The sequence below is a fragment of the Baudoinia panamericana genome (genome assembly GCF_000338955.1).
Source record: "Baudoinia panamericana UAMH 10762 unplaced genomic scaffold BAUCOscaffold_11, whole genome shotgun sequence".
Classification (NCBI taxonomy): Eukaryota; Fungi; Ascomycota; class Dothideomycetes; order Mycosphaerellales; family Teratosphaeriaceae; genus Baudoinia; species Baudoinia panamericana.
In genome coordinates this window covers 408,007-430,078 of record NW_006911267.1, presented here as the reverse complement: position 1 = coordinate 430,078, position 22,072 = coordinate 408,007, and the positions used below count along the sequence as shown (strand labels likewise).

Sequence of the window (22,072 nt, the reverse complement as noted above, 5' to 3'; positions counted from 1 at the left end):
GGCGTCTTCGATGGGCGGCGTGACTAGGAACATTCATAGCGCAGGTGTTTTGCAACCGCGCACACGCGGATGCGAATGTGCTGAGATCGTGTGTTACTGTAACATTGGTGGCCAGGAGAGAGTCGACACATCTCTAGCATACGCGGCGGACCGGTGTTGGATGCATAGCGACGGTTGCCTGGCAGCCATTTTCGGCTGTATAGACATAGATTGATGAGAAGAGAAGCACTGAGTAAGCTTCAGTCTTTCTCGTCGTCATGGTCGTACCCATCTCCATGGTCCGTTTTGGCGTTTTTGACGTCCACTTCGTCGCTGTCATCAGTATCGGCGCCATCCACTCCTTGACTTCGTTTGGTAGGCTTCCCTCTCGGGATATAGCCCTCGATCGCCGCGTGCGCGGCCCTGTCTCCGTTCGCTGAAAGCTTTGAAGGATGCTTCCTCGGTGCCCTCTCAACAACGACATCCTTCATCACCTGCTTCGGCTTGAACGAAGAGGCCCTCTCGCCTCGCTCAAGCGCAAGCTCCTCGTCGTTCGCCACCTGCGCTAACTTTTGCATATTCGTCGAGCTTGACATGCCCAAGGCAGGCGCCCCTCCGATATGATCATCAGGATGCAGCTCTACCCGCATCCTAAAGTCATCGCCACGCTCCCAGGCGGGAACAGAGCTGAGCTGCGCTTTCACATAGTTAGACTTCCTGGCACAAATGGTGCTGCAAAAGTCCGCGGCGCCTTTGCCCACTTTCCAGTCGGATGCTGCACCTAGCGTACTCGTACGTGGTAGCTTTGCACAGAGAGCGTAGCCGCAATGGTTGTCGATCCTGCGTTCTTCGACAAGGCTGTCGTAATCGGAGGGTTGGAAGAACTGGACGAGTGCTACGAAGCGGGAGCCTTCGTCCACGGTGAAGGTTGACGAAGTGGGATAGTCCAGGAGCAGCTCGATGGCTTTCACGATCTTGAGCTCAACGTCTTTACGATGCTGGATTAGGTTGGCGTGGTGCAGCGCGATGGAACGGTTGTGGCGATCCTTGTCTGCTTTGGCTTTCTGTTCGTCGGCTGGATTTGGTGGGGCAGGTTGTTGTTTGAGGATCGACTTGACGGGCACCCGGGTTGCCATGCTAACACATTGTCGGCATTAAATGACAACATAGTCGTACAACATGACTGAGAGTAAGGGAAGTGTTCACGTGACGCACGGACCGCTTGCGTAACTGCCTTAGGCGAGACGCCAAGCGTTACCCCAAAGTGTCGGCGGCGGCGGCGACGGGTTTCGTCATTGCCGATCGAGACTCCGGCCTCGCATGCAGCTTGCAGCAACGGCAGCTCGTGGTAAGAACGACAAATTGGTTTCTGTAGGACTTCTTGAGGATTATCGGAGCGACAGCAATGGCAGCTCCACCCTTCAAGGTCAAGGCTGTGTATGAGTACACCAGCGAGCATGACGACGACCTGAAGTTTCCCATTGGACAAATCATCAATGTTGTAGAACTGGAAGGCGACGACTGGTACGTGGGCGAGTATACCGATGCTGCAGGAGCACATAAGGAAGGCCTGTTCCCAAGCAACTTTGTGGAGAGATACGAGCCAGCGGTGCCTGTCAGGCCTACAAGAGCCGCGAGGCCGAAGAGCGTGCAGTCTCCTCCCGTGCCGGAGTCTGTGGAGCGCGGAGCAGAAGAGGATGTGCCTCCCCTTCCGGCAGCATCGAAGCCACAGGCGCCCTTAGTGGATACTCCAGCAGAACCACCAACCGTCGTAAAAGAAGAAGCACCCTTACCACCACAACCTACCGCTGGAACGACGCCCACAGCGCGAGCAGAGCCCCCGCCAGCGCCAAAGCCGGCACATGTGGAGCCTGCGCAAACAGCTTCAACTCCATCGAAAGCTGGGCCGCCCCCTGTAGCACCCAAGTCCAATGCATTCAAAGACCGGATTGCCGCCTTCAACAAGACGGAACAGGCACCTCTAGCGCCTATCGGCCCAGGAAGGCAGCAGCCACGCAATGACTATATCAAGAAGCCGTTTGTGGCACCACCACCAAGCAGTAACGCATATGTGCCGCCGGCGCAGAAGGCAGAGCCTGTGCACAGGCCGTACATTCGTGAGGAGGATCCTGAGATCAAGCAGCGGCAAGAGGACGACAGAGCAGCGGCGGAAGCAGCAGGTTTGACAGGAGAGTGGCATACTTCGCCAGTAGAAGAGGACGAGGATGCGCCAAAGCCAATGAGCTTGAAGGAGCGGATGGCAATGCTGCAGAGGGAGCAGGAGGCGGCGCGCACACGGCAGGCAGAGACTTCGCACAAGAAAGAACGGAAGCCACCGGCACAGAAGCCTGCTGAGCATGTGGAGGGAGAAGAGGCAGAGGATGCAGGGGACGAGCTGGAGCGCGTATCGACCACGCGACAATCCATGGAAGTGCCGAGAGAGAGACCTCGAGTACCTTCTGCGCAGAGGCGGCCGGTGGAGCCCATGTCTCCTGTACATGCCGTTCCGGCGCATGAGATTCTGAGCGGTGGAGAAGAAGCTGATCAGTCAGCTGCAGGCGAGACTACAGAGGATGACACTGGCACGACCGGGCCGGAAGATAGTGACGACAGGCCTGCTCCGCTACTGAGGGCACCTGCTGCACCAATGCACGAGCCAGACGTGGGTGATGAGGAAGGTGTCGCCGACGAGGAGGATGAAGAGGACGAGCTGGACGAAGAAGAGCAGCGCAAGCAGCGGCTACGCGAGCGCATGGCAAGACTAGCAGGCGGACAGCAAGGTGGCGGCCCATTCAACCCTTTCGGTATGCCTGCCACAGCTGCGCCCACGAAGAAACGATCGACCAAGGAGAAGGCGATGAGCGAGGAAGGTGCGCCACCATCTGCACCACAGATACCGCAAATGGTTGCCATTCCAGGCATGGGTGGCGCGCCGCCACCAACCATGCAGAGTCCAAAGTCTGATCAAACACAAAGAGCGTTCGGCCTAGATGAGCAGCAGGCGGAAGATGATGATGACGAGGCGCGGATAGCGCCACCAAGGCGCGCAGGCACCGACGGGCGAAGTGCGCCGCCTCCCATGCCCACAGGTAAGTTGTCGAAAGCTTCTCGTTTTGGAACAAACGTCCTGGATGATCATTTGGCAACCTAACGGCACATGGATTGTGACCGCTCGCCCAACGTCGAGAGCAGTACCAGCAAGCGTACTTGCAAAGCAAGTCGGAGCCAGCAAGCTTATTGGACGTCACCAGCGAACGTACCGTACGGCGCAACATGGACGATACTGACAGAGATTAATAGATCGTTCCGTCCCTCCAGCTCCGAACGAGGAGAGAGTCGCGCCTTCTGCAATACCAAGCGAAAGCTCACGGCCCACACCTCGCCCGCCACCCATCGATGCTCGGCCTGTACCACCACCTCCGCCTGTTGCGAGCATTGTGTCTCCTGGTCCTGGGTCGGAGTCCGATGATGAGATGTCAATGCACGCTAAACGATCGTCAGCGGAGACGTCCGGGGTTGAGACGCCTTTACCCATCCGGACAGCAGTGCCACCAGTACTACCTAGCAGAGATGCCATGGCTGAGCAACGGCAGTCGCCCAGCTCGGCCACTTCGGAGAAGAGAGCGAGCCGCCTGCCTCCACCAATACCTGGAGATAGCCCGGTAACTTCAAGGCCGCCGCCTCCGTTACCACCATCTGCCCCAATCTCGAGACAAGTGACTGATCTGCAATCTCAAATCCACGATGAGACAGAACGTGGTGAGAGCGATTACGAAGGCGATTACGACACCGACATTGCGTCGAGTGTGAAGCACAAAGATGCACTCAAATCACACGTGCGGGAACCCAGCTTAGACGACAGCACCACAGCGGACGAAATGCCACCGTCTCTACCACACGCCGCCGCCCCTCAGCCGCCCGCGACAAGAGCAGTGCCACCGCTCCCTCCAGTATCTGCACCTAGGACTCGACCTTCAATGGACACGCCTAGAGCACCTCCGCCGGTACCGCCACCCACACGAGACTCTACCAATGATGACTACGACCCGTACACTTATGAGAGCAGAGCGCCACCGCCTGTGCCCAGTGCTGTTCCAGTCGCGGCACCACCGGTCCCACCCGACAATGTCGACATACAGGAAGAGAGTTCAGCTGACGACGTACCTCCTCCTGCGGCACCACCGCCTACCCGCAAGTCGATGGATCGGCCACCGCCACCGCCACCTGCTGAGATTGAGCGACCTCCGCCTATGCCGCCTATAGCTCAACCGGCTCCACCGCCACCAGCACGAGCACCAACTCAGCCGCGGCAGTCGATGGACGTGCAACGCACAGGCAGCGTAGCAAGGCGGTCACTCGAACAGGGACGGTCGGCTGGCGAGATGGGTCGGATCGCGCATGACATTGACTTGGCGCATCACACTCATTGGTGGACCGCGTCACAGCCTCTACCGCCTCAATTGCAAAGCCGCAACGGCATTGAGATTCTGTCAGAAAGCGAAGAAAGCCAGAAGTCAAAGCGTGGCGGACGCACGACGATCAGCAAAGATGTCTACATCTTATACATGGACTACAGCCAAACCGTCATCACCGCCCAGTACGATTCAAAAGACCCAGCAGACGTTATCCTAGAGCAACGACACGAACCGCCGCCTTCTAAGCTTCGTCAGGACCAACTGGAGGCATACTGGCAGCGCTTCGGCAGCAAGATCGCCCATGCCGCAAACGCTGCCGGCAACAGCAAGAAGGACAAAGACACGCATGTGTTCGGTGACGGCTCACCAGCAGCCCTACCGTACGACCTCATCCGCTCACTCCCTGACGCCCTTTTGCCAGTTGGCACTCGCGCCTACGGCGCCCTCGTCTACGCCAACCTTGCCAACGCCAGCACGCAGCAGTTCGACGAAATACGACCCGGCGACATCATCACGCTGCGCAATGGCAAGTTTGAAGGCCATCATGGCGCGATGAGGCAGAAGTACAAGGTCGAATACGGTGTCTTTCATGTCGCTGTGGTGGAGGAGTGGGATGGAACGAGGAGGTCTGTGAGGGCTTGGGAGCAGGGCCGGGAGCAGGGGAAAAAGGGTGGGGTGAGGAGTGAGAAGTTCCGGTTGGGCGATTTGAGGAGTGGAGAGGTTAGGGTGTGGAGGGTTGTGGGGAGAGATTGGGTTGGGTGGGAGAACTAAGGGGTAGTAAGCACGCTATCGTGGCTGCTGTCTAGCGTAAGTCAATGAGCACGACTTGTGGATATAGTGCCGTAATGGACGGTAACTTGCGTTGCATCATTGTGCACGCAGTAGGGTTGGAGAACCGTAGCATACCTCACATGAAGCGGCATGGTCACCCTTGCGAACACACAGCCCATTTTGGAGCCCTCATTCCTCGCTCATGAGCTTCCGTCTCGGGTCGGGCCTTGTATCTGGTTAGAGCACTATTCACACTCCGGGCGCGCTAGAGCAGATGGAAGCAGATGGCAAGGCCTTCCCAACACTAAGCTCGTATCGACCACGCGCGGGAGCAACATGCAACGGAAGGCCGAAAAGACCGTTCACGGCACGTCAAGAATCAATCCTTATGGACACTCACCTGACATCGAAAACGCAGCCGTCAAGGTACCGAAGCCGACGCGCGAGGTGTCCGCTTATGACGTCCGTCTTTCTTGAGGTCTGCCGTTCGGAATGCTGGGCTTGGAAACATCACCTGTGGCCCGTAATGGACTGTGAGACCGAGAAATGTAGGCCTCCTGACTGTATCTTGCGACAAAACTGATAGCAGCTCCAAGCTCATCTCTTCCTCACTACCCTGGTCCTAGCCCGGAAGCTGCATCGAGGGCTACGCCCCATCTTCGCGATGTACAGCCATCGCCAACCTCACCGACCCAGCGGCGCAGGCATCAGACGATCAGGCGGCTTCAACCCGCCCGGGTGCCTTGGCTGCACGAGAAAGGTAAGGTCGTTGCTTCGCGAATGTGAGTTCTGCTTGCACCGTTTCTCGAGGGTGCGAGAATGATGAGCATTGAGCCTCGGTCATAATGAATCACTGAAAGGCAATTCGTACCACACGAATAGCTGCAGAGCCGCGTAAGCCTCCAGATTTGGATTGTTTGCTTCCCAGCTCGGCATGCTTGCCAAGGAGGATGAGGATGGGTGAAGATCAACCAGCTTGCCAGCCACATAGGTTGAAGGATGATGATGGTGCCGAGGTTGAGGTGTTGCTGCCGGGGCTTGATGGTCGCAGACTGCGCTGGCACAACAGCTATGCAGTCGGTATTGGTAGGCTGCAGCGCGCGTGGCCTAACTCCATCTGCTGTTGCTTGTTGTCAACGAGAGAGCAACCTCGTGCTAGACCTCGGTTCAATAAGCATTCGTCTGTTGCGTACGCTGCAGGCATGTTGACAATTCTTTGTGTAGCCCTCAGCGGTGCAAATCTTGTACGCCCAATTTCTTTGTGCGTTGTATCATCCATAGCGTCGTTCCAGATCGGCGCTCGAGCACAGCTGCGGTGGCCTCGGTGGACACAGGTTCATGGGCTTCCAGTTGCACCAGAATCTGTCATTACTACTTGCGTGGCTTAAAGACGAGTTGCGATCTCCGGCGCAGCTGTTCGTTGTCTGGAGAGGGGAAGCAGTACCGATACTGTCGATTCTCGGAAGGTGTGACGTGCGCATGCTGTGCGTTTGTCGCCAATCCTTCCGGTAGACTCATCCTGCTTCTCCACCATAACTCCGCAATTGTCGCCAGACGGTCTGCTTGTTCGCGTACAATGTTTGCAGGACTTTCCTCAGTTATGGTTAGTTCGCAAGCGTCAGCCCTCAGGTGGGCGGAGACGACGGCTGTTGCCACGAGTTTTGGACCATTAGGTCTAGCATGTCGAGTTTTTAAGGGACCGTCACGCACTGGCGCCTTCTTGAAGGATAGTTAGCAAGCCGCGGTATATAACCAGCCAGCCAAGGCGTAGGTGCGGCTATGGTCGTAGTTTAGTAATAATGTAGGACGAGTGCAGACGGTATTCGGGTTGTTAAAGGATCTTATTCTTTGCGTTGTGCCTCCTGCTACCTCACTGCAAACACAGCCCTGAAACGGGCGTGGAATTCCGGAGTGAGAGAGCAAGGTAGCGACGTCATGAGGACAGCATCCTCGCCTGCGAGCTATTTCCCCGTTTGCACTTCGCAGTATACTCGAACTTGGACGTATTTCGGGATTCCTAGACTGCAGGTATCCGTCAGAGACGGACCGTCGCCCGTCTCAAGCTTGTTGAGCTCCGGATATCTGCCTCTGCCGATATTGGACCCTTGTGTTGAACCTGCTTTGACATCTCGGACGGCTCGAAGAGCTACATGGCTGTTGCTTAATGGGGAGCAGAAACGGACATCACAACCGGTCTTCCAAGTCACGCTGAGCAGATTCACTCAAACGGTACGCTGACCTTTCGTCACGTGCATTGAAAGTCAGCCAGTGTATGGGGCCGGAGTGGCGGTGAAGTGGTACCGGACGAGACAACACAGCCCTGCAGCCAGCCGCCGGAGTCCATAGGCTCTCTAGAAGACAACAAATGAGACATATCGATGCTCAGTCGAGCAATACGGATGCATGGCGCAGAATGCGGCGTCTCCACTTGCCGATTGACCATGGTACGATTTGGTAGAAACCTAGCAAGGCCGTCGCTTTGTCGCGATAGAGCGTGAACACTCTCTACGCGAAGGGGCGTTACACGTCAAATGATCTAGTATGCTGGTAGCCAATCAGACTGTGGGTGTTTTTAGCGAGTTCAACCCCAAGCAGATTACCTCGGCATCGACACCGTCTCTATCGGCTTCAACTCATCATATTCGACGCCAGGCTCTGTCATTAGTGGTGAAATGAGTACTGCTGAAGCCGCAGCAAGAGGCGTGTGTGCGGGAAGTGGTGTGTGTGCTATCGACACCTGTGGTCCGAGCGTCAGTTTTGGCACGCTAAAGTTTGATCTCTTCCTTTCATCTGCTCTCCGCACTTCAAGGATCAAGGGTCATTAACCGCCAAAGGGAGTCCTGACTGGCGCTGCTGGCTGGCGTATATCGCCGCTGGTGGCAGGGATACTCCCACATATGGTGATATGGATGGTGGGGATTATGGCAGTGATCTCGAGTCAACCATCGCTGCGCTTCATGCACTGCCAGAAGGCATGCAAATGCCAGGCATAAAGTGCAGAAGCTGTTACATCTATTGCGCAATGTGGCGGATGCTTGGGCCCGGCGACAAGCCCAGGCGCCCATCCTTCTGTCAGCGTTCGATCCTGCCTGCCTTGAGCTGCCATCATCGCAGCGGAGACGGCCGTGCCCTGCAAGCGTCTGTGACATATCGATTCCTTGGGCACATTACGTGGGACCTCCATGCTAGCAGCGGAGAGATGCGCTGTGGGTGCATCGCGGAGCCGGGCCGACCAGACGAGGCACCAGGGCACTCATTTGGTAGGTTGGTTGCGTACAGTGTCGAGGAAGCATCTCCAATCAACCCATGATGACGGTCATACAACCTGACCCACAGTGGACCGCCTCCATTCGATCAATCGCGCGCGGCCATCCGCTGCACGCAATCGGCAGATATTTGGAAATGTCCAGCGGCGTGCAATAACGGTCGTAAGCGACTAAAGGTGTTTTTGCTCTGATCCTCTTCCACCAGCAGTTGAGGTAATTGACGAGATCAAAAAGTGGACTGGCTTCGCCGCACAGAACGCGCCGATGAATGGCTGCGATAGCGAGGCGGCAACTCCAGCCTGATCCCTTGCATCAGAGGTTATAGGTAGTCTACTTTGAGCGAAGGGACTAGCATGCAGCTTTCCATTGCGTCCTAGTGCTAAGGACGACGGTGGCCTAAGCTCGCTCAAATACGATCTGTTTTCGAGGCTAGGCTAACCTGACCCAGTGAACTGGTAACGAAAGAAAGGACTGAGAGGGTCTTGACTCTTTTCAGGCTGATTTGGCAAAGAACTGTTGGAGAGTGTTCAGTGTCGGCGACTCCTACCACATATGCAGCGTCGGCCTCTTCTGAGAAACAACCCCTTGTTTACTATAGACTCACAGCAACATACGCGGTTCTTCATCCTTCTCATCCGATTCACAGCACTGCTCAGCCGCCGTCCGCCTTTGTGCAGCTTGGTACAGTGCGGGTGCGGGCACCATTGCCACACGGAGCTTTGCAGGCCAGCGTCATCCAGGAGACACTCTCACGTTTCGCAATACCGAGTCGACCTCGATACGGTCTCTAGGACTCTTTGCAACCGTCGAGACACGCCAAACATCCCTTGAAGCCGCCGTCGCAATTCGCTTGAACTGGTCGTTAGCATAAAGGCGACATTTCTTGCTTATCAACTGACATCTTGGGTGGTGGCCAAGTACGGAAATCCTTGATCTGCGGTCAGTCAAGCCTTCATTGTCCCGTGCTTCTCGCTTCAGCACCATCACAAATTCCTCTTAGTTCTGATAATCCTTTGGACCGTTGCGGCGCCACAGAGTCAACCTTGGTTCGTCAGGGAGGCGACGGTGCAGCTTTCTGCGACCTGTCGCATATCAGAGGTGGCCATGATACAGCACACCATCTTTGCTATCATCCATAGCGCTCTTTGGCCTTCTAGATTACTGTTCTGGCAACAACACTGACCTTGTACAGCATCTTGGACGTCGAAACAGACGCTACCAGAGCCGCGACGCATCAAACTCAATCCCAGATTGAGTGCTGTCGTCAAAGGTGAAAGAGTCAGAATCCTGGCCTCTCGCGATCACCCGCCCACGGACTAGCCGTTTGAATTCACGCGGCTGAAGTCTGCCCGCACTTTTTGTGCGTTAGCGAGCTGTTGCCGCCTTTAACCTGACGAATAGCGCCCGGCCCGAAACGGCGTTTGCGCGATTGCTGAAGCTTGGGCCTTGGAAGTTGTACGCCAAGCCATCAAGAAGTGAAGCACTGCAAGATCGGGTGTGGGAGTGTTGATGCTGGCATACTGGGTTCCATACTCGAGTGCGAACACTATCCGAGAGCTGCAAGAGTTCACCGAAAACGGAATCGTTTACGACTTTTCAAACGACGACGACAACAAGCGAAGACATATGGCTGCAGTGATGGCAATGGACCAAGGTAAGCTTCGACTCCCGACCCTGGCTTTATGCATCGCGTAATCTCTCGGCCGCCACGGGTGGTAAGCGTCGCAAAGTAGCGTCCTTGTCCCTCCAATCTGCAGCTGCACAGCTCTTCTTCATGCTCAACATGGCAGCCAACTGGCGAAGGGTTGAGACCTCCGACACCCTCGACATGCAAGACTGCTTGAGCTCTGAATCCTTTGCTGTTGTGTTGTGTAACATTGGGCGTACCTTTTGTGCATTTGCACAACACGCACGACAACTCACTCAACCGGCTACCCTTTTCGCAGAGCCCAACGTTCTCGCGGTGCATTGCGGCTAATGCGCGATTGCTGTGACTATCCTCGCTGTAGCTAACACGCTGTTGCAGGAGCTGTCCTACATGCGCTACCATTACATGGTGCCGACTACAATATTCATGGAGAACACGACTGCATCGAGCAGTATACTGGACATGCGCATCATTTCCAACCACCTGGAACACACACTGCCGACCGTTTCCGACAAGACGGCAATTTGACACAGCCATCGCCGGCCTCGTTTGCTGTGCCGACAGCTGCTCATACAGCGAATCACGCGCAAGAGGCCCGCTTCGGTGCTGAACGCTGGGGCATAGCGTCGGATGCCAACAGGTGCGTACCTTGCTTTCATTGGTTCAGATCAGGCTCCAGCCCCTCTTTAACTCAGCATCCGGTCGACGCTTCGGCTCGTCCGTACGTTGTGCCGTTCAAGCGGGCGGAACCGCTGTCTATCACCATGCATCGTTGCTTGCTGCATTGCGGCGTCCTTTCGTCGGTTATCACCGTTTCCGGCAAGACGGTCAACGAGGCCACTGCAGACATCAGCTAACCGCTGGCGGTCACACGATGGGCTACGTGGGTCAAGCTGTAGTCTTGCAGCAGTCAGCGTGATGCCTCGTTCTTGCGCCGATGGTTACGCACTATCAAGCATTTACGCTCACTGCCTTATATTCTACTGGGCGCTCGAGTCCAGCCTTTGTGTCACGGCGTAAAATGGTAGGCTGACACATTGTTGTGGAACAGCTACCAAGCAGCAACTCATCTCACTGACTCGAGCTCTGGCTCGATCTCGACCAGTCCGTCCTCCGCCGCATCCTCGCATCTTGCGTACACCACCTACCCGACGAACCATTACACAGGACTTCCCACCTATACTGGCTCTGTGTCACTACCCCAGTCGTTCGTACCAAGTTCCTTGACCGGTGCCCGCATGTAAGTGAACCACGCCGTGTAACGCTGCACCAAGTCTGGTGGTTATGATAGCTAACGCTCCTTGGACAGATCAGAAGGGCTCCATGGCGCGACGTCCGTGCTGACTCCTCTACCACGGCCACCCATCGTGGGGGACGTCTCGGAACGTGAGACCTACGCAACCGGAGCGGCACGTTATCTGACACACCAGCAACTGCCGCAGCCGGGCTTCAGCGCCTACCCAAATATATCACGCTCTTACGGTCCTGCGCTGCCCGATGGTTTTACTTATGCGCAAGCCATGACGTCCGCCAATGGCTACGGCAGCTCAAACGAGAGCAGTCAAAGCTCGAACTTCCCATGGCCTGATCTTCAGTGTCTGTTGGAAATGACATGCGAAGGTATGGATGTCACACCGAACATACATGCCAAGGTCGAAAAGGGGCTGTTTCTGTCGACATCAGACCAGAAATGGACGTGTTACAGGAGAAACTATTTCTCTGTCGCATGTAGCTACGACATCACTCCCAACATCAACAACGGTCGCATCTTCCTCAAGCGTAATAACAACAGTGAGCAGGTGCAAGCCATGGGAGTCAAGCTTTCGGCAGTTGTGGATGGCTCTCAAGGCAAAAGCATTGAGCTGATCCAGCATACGCCAAAGCGAGACAATGGACCAAAAACGAAGATCGAAGTGACGAAGCTTTCACCAACACCCACCTCAAGATCCGAGCAAACTCTGTCGCCTAACGGCGTGTATCAGGTTCCAATGGGAACTTTCCATCCCACGGGCGTCGTTCCTGGTCCGTACCTGCCGTTGCAAAGCACGACAGATTCAGGTGCGACCACGACAGCAACCGCACAAGCGCCTACTATGCCATCGTACAGTACATATGCATCGGCGGCATCTCATCTGTCCATACCCGGACAGCAAACATCGCAGACATTCGAGCGAGTTCAATTCAAGTCAGCTACCGCTAACAATGGCAAGCGACGCGCATCACAGCAGTACTTCCATCTCGTTGTCGAGCTGTGGGCGGACGTGCGGAAGGAAGGCAGTGATAACCCTTCGTGGGTCAAGGTTGCTCAACGCTTTAGCGGCAAGATCGTTGTACGTGGTCGATCACCCAGCCACTACCAAAACGAAGGCCAGAACAGTTCGACTGGACGCGGCACTGGGAGCTCAGGTGGAAGCAGCGGCTATGGCAGTAGTACCACTGGAGGGTACGGTATGAACGCCGGCGGCTTCAGGAGCTCAACTACTGGCTACGGCGGTGTCAGCAGCGGATACCGTGGTACCACGTACGCAGCCCACCCATCCTCAGATGGGTCAAGTGGAAGCAGTCCGGGTAGTGTGGATGAAGGCGCCATCGAGAACGAACATCATGCCGACACTGTTATGTCCGATGCCGAGCGGGCCGGCATCCAGACCTTCGAAGGCTACCAGTATTTCCCAGGCCCCATCTACGAAGGCGTCCAATTGCCACCGCCACCGATTAAGGTCGACAACGTTACAAGATATACCACGGAACCTCGGCATTACGCCGTCAAAGCCGAGTATGCCGACGCCATCCCGGGCGCTCAATGGTCGGTCGGCGCATGCGGCCGTTTCGATGGTGTTGCATCCAGCCGCGGCTACTATCCAGACCTCTCCGCGAGCTTTACTTGAGGCTCCGTACTGGCAGACCCTCTAGCGATTTACCCTTTAGCTCCTTTGTATCGCACGTGCTGCGTTTGACCAACAATCTCGCACTTACGACCTGGTGGTCACAAATTCGATCAGCAGATGCTACAAGCTTGACACAGCTGCGCCGGCCGCTACAGCGTGTTGAGCACGAGTATTAGTATTGCTTTATTTCTGCTCTGCATCGCTTACCGCGCGGATACCCTCGGCGCATGGGCCCGTTATGGTATCAGTAATATCTAGAGTGATATGAGAGGGAATCAGAGGTGCAGCATTGCTGGCGCAGGAAGATGTTGATGATTAACAGGTTGAAGGGTACCACAAGATGTGGCGGGTTACGCATGCCGTGGCGAGATGACTGGAGAGCATGAGTCACGATGTGCATGAGCATGGCTGAAATGGGTAACGAGCAGGTAGGAGAAGACGGCGAAAATGTGAATGTGATGGGTTGTGGTGGGAGGCCGGCTTTGTACGATCATTGTCTTGTAGTTCTGTAGGCGGCCCTCCAGCTCTTAACCGCCCTTTCCTTATACCGGTCCAAACTGTCGCCACTGGCGCGTGCGGATAATGGCTTGGTTAGGATGACATGGAACAACTCAACAACATTTTGTCACACGCTCCAGCGCGTTCAAATGACTCGCAGCTCAATCTGCTAATATTATGCTGCGTGCGACAATGCCGCAACGAAACAACTCAATCAATCGCACTCCTAGGTGCAATGACTTTTCGCTCGAGTCACGAGTCGCGTGTCACGATGAAGCGTAAATTGTAGAGTACGGTAGCTTCCCCAGCTTCTCCGCCAGCACAGTCTCTGTCAACTTGAGACATCTCTCGTGCAGTTCAGGATCATTCGCATGGCCAGAAACGCTAGTTACTTTGCGGTCTGGCACGATGTACTCGCCATCCAACTTCTCCTTCACGACGTCCTCGCTGGTTGCAGCAAACAGCGCAGGTCGACATCCCTCATCAATCGGATCTTTCATGAAGGGCCGAACGGCTGCGACGCCGATCTTGCCCATGGTGCCGTAGGCTTCCTCGGCTTGTTTTGGTTGATCTGTAGACACACCACCGGGATGCACTGCGAAGAAGAGTGGAGCCTTTCCGGGGCTGAGACCGAGCTTGCCCTCACTCTTGTGACGGACCATTGACTTGGTTAGGCAGACTTGCGCCAGCTTGGTGCGTGCATACAACTTCGACGCACCAATATCCTGATTGATTTCCGCTAGATCCCTGAATTGGACGTCACTGGTGCCGAGGCGGTGGAACTCCGACGACTGCATCACTACTCGGCTGTCCGGAGTTTTCAAGAGATGCGGCAAGAGTATCATCATCAGATGGTGCTGTGAGAAAACATTGACCTGCATGTGGCTGTCGATGCCGTCCTTGGTTTCGTTGTAGACGCCTACGCCGAGTCCAGCGTTCAGCACGAGCGCATCGAGGCGGGTGAGCTCAGATGCCAGCTTCTTAGCTACTGCATCGGTCTGGCGTAAATCTTCCAGTTCGATCTGCACGGATTTCACCTTTGAGACATCGCCGTACTTCTTCAGGCCTTCTTCAGCCTCTTGAATATGCTATGAACAAAGTTAGCCAACTACTCTGTCCCACTTTTGTGCTCCAGGAGTTGCAGCCGTATTCAGCATGGCACCATGGACGACCACCTAATACCCGCCATGGTCCACAAGATCACGTACCTCTTCCTTTTTGCCAAGGAGATAAATCTCGCCACCATGCTGAAGCAGATGGGCACAAATTCCGAAGCCTGCAAGAACGTTCAGCATTTGTGGTAGGAAGGAAGAGAGCAGGTTACCATACCTATCCCTGCGCTGCCACCCGTCACGACGAAGGTCTTGCCGGTAAGGTCTGGGATGTCTTTATTCGGGTCAAATGAATTACTGCTACCGAACATGGTGGGTATCTGACGGTGGTTCTAGATTGGTGTCGATAAACGGTGAATTGAAGTGTAGGAAAGCTTTGGGCTAGTGTATGAAATCGCAACGCAGCCAATGCAGAAGAGAGAGCACGTAGCTTTCACTCAGAATGTAGATTACGTCAATATGCCATGGCTACAGAGACACTTTGCGTGGCGAGGTGCAGATGCTCGCGTCACGGGTCTGGGCCATTGCGCGCTTCCACAAACCGTAGCGTAGACCTTGCCCAGCATAGTCCTGCATTGGAAGACGTCTCTGTGCCACTCTAGGGCGATGGCCCTGCAACGGATAGGTAATTTCCCAAGGCTGTAACGTGAACGCATTGCAGCAGGCCCGAGCCGGTGCCGCGGGCACATCCGGATGAGCTCCATCATTGCCAGAGGTCAACACGAGCTTCCGTGCATGTGCAACCTGCCTGCAACTTGAGTTTCGTATCGTATGCCGCCATGGCGAGCTCTAGCACGGCCAAAGATTGGCTGACATGGGCCTTCTCACCGGCCATCTCGGCTATCTTCGCAACGTTGCTCATTAGTCTGACCTTACCACTACTTATTCACTTCTACCTTTACCGGAAAGCTGTCGCAAAAGAATTGCCAACGTTCCTATTGATTGGTCCTAGCGGTGCTGGAAAGACCACTCTCCTAACACTATTTGCAAACGGATCTCCCTCTCCGACACACACCAGCCAAGAGCCGCAGTCTGCAGTCTGTCAACTTCCATCATCCGCCCGCTCGTCAGAAGACCGGTACAGATCCGAGAATGACACGTCAGCTCAAGCTCAGCCCAAGTTGGCCTTGCTGGACACACCGGGTCACGGCAAGCTGCGACATCATGCAACATCATCTCTGACCACCGGAAGCTCCCTCAAAGGCCTGATCTTTGTGGTGGATAGCGCTGCGGTAAGCTCAGCAGCCGGACTAACAGAGGCTGCGGAGTACCTACACGACGTACTATTGCTGTTGCAGAAGCGGCATACACAGAGCAAGACGTCGAAGGACCCACAAGCGATACCGGTGCTCGTGGCTGCGAACAAGCAAGATGTCTTCACTTCACTGCCGGCTGGCTTGGTAAGGACCAAGCTTGAAGAGGAGATTGCCAAAGTTCGTCGGACTAGAAGCAAAGGTCTGCTGGACAGTGGCATCGGTATGGACGAGGGTGCTGGTGGCGATGAAGAGACCAATTGGCTCGGAGAATACGGTACCACGGACTTCAAGTTCTCGCAGATGGGAGAGCATGGGGTCGAGGTCAGTGTTCGTGGCGGCAATGCTAAAGGAGATGGCGGAGAAAGTGGCAAGGTAAACCAGTGGTGGGAATGGGTTGGCGGGAACATATGATTCGCTCCTTCCGCTTCGCAGTGCCTTGGCTACAAACCGTCAAGGCCAACCCTACGCACCTGGAAACGGGGTTTATCAACGAGCCATGGTTTAAAAGCAGTCTACCATTACTTCGGATCCCACAGGTAGCGGAAAGAGCTCCTTGGAGGATGGACCGACCACAGCGTCAAGATTGTCCGCCGTAACGAAGGAGACTATTTCCGCTCAAGGCATTGACTGGATTCTGGAATCTAGGACGTACAATGCGTGCCACAGAATGAGGCGCAGGCGCCTTACCCAAACGCCGAGTGTCTCCTCCAAGTTCATTCTGTTGCTTGCCAGACAGAGCGGTTGGATTACCGATATCCCTCACTGGCAAAAAGTAACGTTTGTAACTGATGCGACGCGTTCAGGTCACTTCATTCGTGGCGGAGGTTGATGGTTCAAGCGACACTTCTAGAATCGGAATGCACGCGCTTGGCGCTTACCAAACGCGGACTGCACTGCCCCACCTGAACGCTCAGGTGGCACCGTCAGCCTTCCACTTCCACCTCTTGCCAAAGTTTACTGCTCCCGACCGTGAGATTATCTCTCGCATCAAGCTCGGGCAATCCATGGCAGCATATCAAGCTGAACAGCTAAAGGAAAAAGGCAACACTGCTTTCCGAAACGGTGAATATCAAGAAGCCGAGAACCTGTACACCCAAGCGATCCAGAAGCATTCACGCAATCCCTTAATCTTCACGAATCGAGCGAACGTGCGACTGAAGCTACAAAAAAACAACGATGCCGTCAATGACTGTCTGAACAGCATAGAGATTAGTGGGCCTAAAGGGCAGAACCACAAGGCTTTCTACTTTCTTGGTACGTGCGATAACGGGCTCATCACTTGACTCCATATATTGGAGTATGCGACCTAAGCTCGTCATTGACACATTGACAGCGCAAGCTCAACTTGCCTTGCATCATCCACACGAAGCGCTCTCGTCGGCATTAACGGCATATGAGCAGGTGTTGCATCCACAGCCAGCAGCCAAGATATCGCCGAAGGATCTTGAAACGTTTTCCAGCTTTGTGCTCAAATGCAAGAAGGCCAAGTTCATCGCTCGCGACCGCGAGAGGTTGCGGCGGCAAGGAGATCTACGCGCGGAGCTGGAAGACGCTCTTGAATGCCAGAAGCAGCACGATCTGGAGCACGTCGCCGACCAGCTACAGAGCTGTCAGCTAGGGAATGTTGAAGCATCGGAGCGGCATCAAGAAATACTGACCAACTACGAAACGAAGATCAGCGAAATTCGGGCTGTCTTCGCCGCAGCAGACCCCTCGAATCATAAACCGCGAGAAGTGCCAGACCATCTGATTGACATGATCACCTTTGAGCCTATGCACGACCCTGTCATTACGAAGAACGGGCACTCTTACGAACGCGCGACGATTTCCGAGCATCTGAAGCGGAGCCCCACGGATCCATTGACACGAGATCCACTTACGATCAACGACCTACGGCCAAACCTTGGATTGAAAGCTGCCTGCGATGAGTTTTGGCAAAGCGGCGCTAGCGAGTGGATTGGTGAATGGTAGTAAATCTTGCATAGCGCTGTAGTGCAGCGTTGCATGCGCATTGTAATTGATCCAGCGATCCTTAACTTTCCGAACTCTACCTGGTACGATGCCATCTTCCTTCATATCGTTAGGTCTTACCATTGTGCAAGTTGACACCTCACCCACAACAAGATGGGTAGACGCACATGGCTACACGTATCGATCCTAATGGTCCACTAACGACGTAGATCATCTTGCCGCGCCATCTTGCGGTCTTATCTCGCGTGTTTCTGACCTGGATGCGGTTGCCGTTGTCGACATTGAGCCGCTGTCCAGCCCCACATCTGTTTGCGGCGTCTGGTCGACAAACACTTTGACCGCGATTTAAGGCCGGACACATCTGCACATATCAAACCTTTGTTCCGAGCATAGTAAGCTGCTAATATAGCAATCAAAGTGTCGAATTAGTATATCTCACAAAAGCCTCTCCCACGGGGTGACCTACGTCCGCTCTTGCATCGACACCATCTCCCACTACGGCTCAAACCGAACACATGGCGCCCAGCGCGGTGGAAGACGCGCCGCAGACGAATGCACCCCCTAGTAGGTCGTACAAGCGCCACGCGTTGGAATAGGGTCGCTCACGCCATGCGCAGATGACAAGTCCGGCATCTTGACTTCTTCACAAGCGGACTCCCACTGGACGCCCGAAACCGGTACGTAACAACGAAGATGAAGGTGCGAGCGAGCCTTGTACGATATTAGACCATTTCTGCACCCTTATCACCCATACTGAGGCTCTATCAGTCCTAGCAACCCTACCACGCCGTCCAGAAGAAGGCTCTTCGACGCCCTTACCGTTCTTCCACCTAATAGAACGCCTGAAGACCACCAAGCGGGAAGGCTGGCGTCGGTTCGGTATCAACTATGGCGAGAGTATTTCGGATCACATGTACCGCATGGCCATCATCACCATGCTCTGCCCTCCTGCATTGGCCTCACGCTTAGATATCTCTAGATGCACCCGCATGGCGCTCATACATGACATGGCAGAGACACTCGTCGGCGACATCACCCCCGTAGATGGCGTGAGCAAGGTCGAAAAGAGTCGGCGTGAAGCGGAGACCATGGACTACCTATGCACGAACCTGCTAAGCAACGTGCACAAAGGCAGCGGACAAGCACAGAGTATGCGAGATGTGTGGCAAGAATACGAAGACAGTGCAACAGAGGAGTCCAAGTTTGTGCACGATGTGGATAAGCTCGAGCTTCTGCTGCAGATGAATGAGTACGAGCGCAGCCACGAGGGCAGGATCGACCTGGGAGAGTTCAGTCATGTTGCAAACCGCATAGTTCTGCCGGAAATGAAGTCATGGGCTGGGGATTTACTGGCGGAGAGGGAGGCGTTCTGGCGAAGTCAGGGTAAGACGCCCGGTGGTGTTGCGGTGGGTGCTGAGCGGAAGAGGCAGCAGGAGGAATACTACGGGAACGGTCATGAAGAGGCGGAACAGGCTGCGAGCTTGGACGCTGACCAGGCCGTCAATGGACAGAAGCGAGCGGACAGGTCTGATTAGCTGACGATAACGGGCCGACTGGAGCATGTTCGAAGCTTGAAGCGTACCCTTAGCGATTGCAATGTTGATGTGAGGGCGGGTGACGCCGAAGGAGGCAGCATTGACTATAGAGCTGACCTAAAGCAGGACGCCACATTGGGCTTTCCGTCCATCAAGATTAGAATCAACGCATGACCGGCCTTTCGCAGTCTGCTCAACATTCCCTGCTTTCTCCTGTCGTTCCAGACGCCTCCGCCACTGACGTTCTCATAGAAAGACACACTCATACGCTACGGTAATCGAATGCTGTCGGAAGGATAGCCGTATGTATGCCGTACCGTTACTACAGCTGTCAGTTCAAGACGCACGGCCGTAGCTGCAGCAAGACATGTGGGCTATACTATATAGACTCCACTAGCGAACAGGAGTGCGGTGGATTGCCCGACATGGCACTCAGACCGGGTCGCTACTAAAACTCAGCTACCGTTTCAATGGGTGCAGTAGAGTTGTTGCTCTAACAAAGATGGCTTCATCCTACGTCAGGGAGGAAAGGCACGCTGACACTGCAGCAGAACATAGCCTGCATCTGTCGTTGGAGACGGAGCGCATCGGTTCCAGCACGTCACGGCAGGAGATGTCGTCGCTATGCCTATTCCGCGGAAGATGACAAGCTATTTGACATCAAGTCAGCATCAGCGAGGGGATGGTGCGACACGTTCACCGGGTAGAATCGCGCGCGAAGCTTGCTCTCTCCTTCCGTTTGCGGGTCAGTGATGCGCTCATGCGGTGGCCGCCAGGGGAAGCGACGACAGACGAGGGAACAGATTCGCAGTGGTCTCGTGGGCTGACGGTAGGATTGATGTGTCGTCAGAGCTAAGCTTCGCTCTATCGTTCTCGAAGCCAGCAAAGAAGGTGCGGCTCGGGGAGTGAGCGGATCAGGTAAGCCACCGAACGATCTTCACTCCGTGCACAGTGCGTGCATCTCACCTTGTCTGGTCTTGGACGCTAGAGCGATCAAAGAGCGAGAAAGTAGCAAACGGAAGGTTGTCGTATGCGCCTTCGGGACGACTCATGCCGTGCCGAGGAGAGTTCGCGGCTTCTAGGGCCGCAGCCTTATGCGTGGTCCGGTCCATCGTTGTCATTGGGTGATGTGACACTGCGATGAGACTGATGGGTAGTCGCCTCATTGGCCATCTCGGTGGCGCAGTTACCGCGGTGTAGGATGCAGCAAGTACTTCGTACCTGAGGCGCTCGTGGAAACAAAGCCATCGTCACGCCGTCGGGCCTTCTCCTGCATGAGCGATACCATTGACAAGTCTCTACTTCGCAGCGCAGGCACCTGACACGTGGTGCAGTCGTGGGTGCGCTTTCGATCATCATTCAGCCGCATCTAGGTGAGAGTATCGTCGCAGGAAAGTGGTTTAAGCGTTCTCTAAACGAGGGAGTGAGTGTTGAGAAGAAGATGACCGAGAATGGAGCATTCCGACGAGATGGTATCAGCACCCACGCTATGCCGCAGAGCCTCATGAATGACTCCACATTAACTTGGGCTGAATGCTAGCGGTCACGGTCCGAAGACGGACGACCAGCTCAAACGAGGTGGATCCCACTTACGCATCCACCAGATTAAGCCGGGCTGTCGGTGTTGGTGGTGGTGGTGACATACCTGCATTGACGCGCGCACATGCGTGGAGGTTCCGGGCAGTGCAAGGACAAGTGAGCATTGTTCGTTTTAATAAGCAGGCTGACACTACTGATCCTTCTACGCGATTGCATGTGCGATAGGTTGTGCGATGCTGCACGGCCATGTGGGTCGTGACTGCTGCCCATGCAATCGCACTTCGCCTCTTGTCGGATGATGGACACCACGAAGCGCTTAGCGCGTCTGCACACATCCTCACTGTGCGCTTTAACGTGACAGGCGTGACAGGGTCAACCACTCCGTCTCAGCACGTCTATGGCGCAAATGGCGTCTGCATTCGTCACCAGCTACTTGAAAGGGCAGCGTTACTGCAGCTCATCTGCAGGTTGTCAACTTCCCCGCCGTCTACGGCGTTGCGTGGTTGCGGGACGAGAGAAGGATTGTGCACTATGGTCATCTCAAGCCCGCAGATTTTTAGCAGCCAATGATGTCGTGAGTGGAAAGGGAGACTGACGCCTTTATAGGTGATGGTTCAGCCTCATGAACCACGCGAGCATTGCTGCTTCTCCGGCAGGGATCAATTTGCAATTCTGTGGGAGCTCCTTTTCGGCTTTGGGAAGATACTATTTTGTTCGATTGGCAGAGTGTCGCGTGTCCAACGCGTATCACACATAGTGCGGACCTGGATTTGATCCAATCCAGCACGCAGACGCTCGAGCTCTGCTCTGATTGCGTGGCGTAGCTCAAGGTTGTAAGGGCCGCCGGCCGGATCGTTGCTTTGATCCCACATCTTCTCCGCACTTCGCGCGGTCACCACGCAGGCATCCTTGTCGATCCCGCGCTCTCCAGGCGTGCGATTCATTGGAGTCAGTTCGCATTTACCCTCGCCATTCGCGCCTCACCTTCAAAACGATACGCACGTGGGCAGCAAAAGCCCTCTGCGACGCATCTCCGCATGTTTTCCTCATGACGACAGTCTCTGGAGTCGAAACATCGAACGGGCAGAGACCGCAACCTCCGAGCATGCTGACACAGCACGGTCGTGCGAGCAGTAATTACCGGCACACGGCGCATCGAGCTCCATGCTCGCAGACGGTCAGGCAGTCCTCGCT

The 22,072-nt window shown here is 55.1% G+C and overlaps 8 protein-coding genes across 8 annotated transcripts; 6 read left to right on the top strand and 2 right to left on the bottom strand.

The window, feature by feature from the left end:
• Window positions 1-77: 77 nt before the first annotated feature.
• On the bottom strand, window positions 78-1,177 carry BAUCODRAFT_236627 (uncharacterized protein). Its single transcript, XM_007681339.1, has one exon. The coding sequence runs from the start codon at window positions 1,113-1,115 to the stop codon at window positions 240-242; it is 876 nt and encodes a 291-aa protein (XP_007679529.1). The 5' UTR covers window positions 1,116-1,177; the 3' UTR covers window positions 78-239.
• A 138-nt stretch (window positions 1,178-1,315) lies between these two features.
• BAUCODRAFT_37014 (uncharacterized protein) lies at window positions 1,316-5,389 on the top strand. Its single transcript, XM_007681033.1, has 2 exons — window positions 1,316-3,068; window positions 3,280-5,389. Exons 1-2 carry the CDS (start codon window positions 1,385-1,387, stop codon window positions 5,163-5,165), a joined length of 3,570 nt encoding a protein of 1,189 aa, XP_007679223.1. The 5' UTR covers window positions 1,316-1,384; the 3' UTR covers window positions 5,166-5,389.
• A 4,212-nt stretch (window positions 5,390-9,601) lies between these two features.
• On the top strand, window positions 9,602-13,349 carry BAUCODRAFT_236110 (uncharacterized protein). Its single transcript, XM_007681338.1, has 4 exons — window positions 9,602-10,085; window positions 10,458-10,719; window positions 11,131-11,319; window positions 11,389-13,349. The coding sequence occupies exons 1-4, from the start codon at window positions 9,941-9,943 to the stop codon at window positions 12,965-12,967; spliced, it is 2,175 nt and encodes a 724-aa protein (XP_007679528.1). The 5' UTR covers window positions 9,602-9,940; the 3' UTR covers window positions 12,968-13,349.
• Window positions 13,350-13,427: 78 nt separating this feature from the next.
• Window positions 13,428-15,287, bottom strand: BAUCODRAFT_37011 (uncharacterized protein). The gene is made up of 3 exons (XM_007681032.1): window positions 14,795-15,287; window positions 14,674-14,741; window positions 13,428-14,553 (listed from the first exon to the last, which is right to left on the bottom strand). The coding sequence occupies exons 1-3, from the start codon at window positions 14,886-14,888 to the stop codon at window positions 13,732-13,734; spliced, it is 984 nt and encodes a 327-aa protein (XP_007679222.1). The 5' UTR covers window positions 14,889-15,287; the 3' UTR covers window positions 13,428-13,731.
• Window positions 15,288-15,356: 69 nt separating this feature from the next.
• On the top strand, window positions 15,357-16,244 carry BAUCODRAFT_113538 (uncharacterized protein; the record flags this gene model as incomplete). The annotated part of the gene is made up of 1 exon (XM_007681337.1): window positions 15,357-16,244. One exon carries the CDS (start codon window positions 15,357-15,359, stop codon window positions 16,242-16,244), a length of 888 nt encoding a protein of 295 aa, XP_007679527.1.
• Window positions 16,245-16,837: 593 nt separating this feature from the next.
• BAUCODRAFT_75854 (uncharacterized protein) lies at window positions 16,838-17,804 on the top strand (the record flags this gene model as incomplete). The annotated part of the gene is made up of 2 exons (XM_007681179.1): window positions 16,838-17,087; window positions 17,167-17,804. The coding sequence occupies 2 exons, from the start codon at window positions 16,838-16,840 to the stop codon at window positions 17,802-17,804; spliced, it is 888 nt and encodes a 295-aa protein (XP_007679369.1).
• A 515-nt stretch (window positions 17,805-18,319) lies between these two features.
• On the top strand, window positions 18,320-19,339 carry BAUCODRAFT_125194 (uncharacterized protein; the record flags this gene model as incomplete). Its single annotated transcript, XM_007681336.1, has 4 exons — window positions 18,320-18,368; window positions 18,455-18,481; window positions 18,573-19,187; window positions 19,266-19,339. The coding sequence occupies 4 exons, from the start codon at window positions 18,320-18,322 to the stop codon at window positions 19,337-19,339; spliced, it is 765 nt and encodes a 254-aa protein (XP_007679526.1).
• Window positions 19,340-20,815: 1,476 nt separating this feature from the next.
• On the top strand, window positions 20,816-21,854 carry BAUCODRAFT_237195 (uncharacterized protein). The gene is made up of 2 exons (XM_007681335.1): window positions 20,816-21,412; window positions 21,485-21,854. Exons 1-2 carry the CDS (start codon window positions 21,125-21,127, stop codon window positions 21,650-21,652), a joined length of 456 nt encoding a protein of 151 aa, XP_007679525.1. The 5' UTR covers window positions 20,816-21,124; the 3' UTR covers window positions 21,653-21,854.
• The last annotated feature ends 218 nt before the right edge of the window (window positions 21,855-22,072 follow it).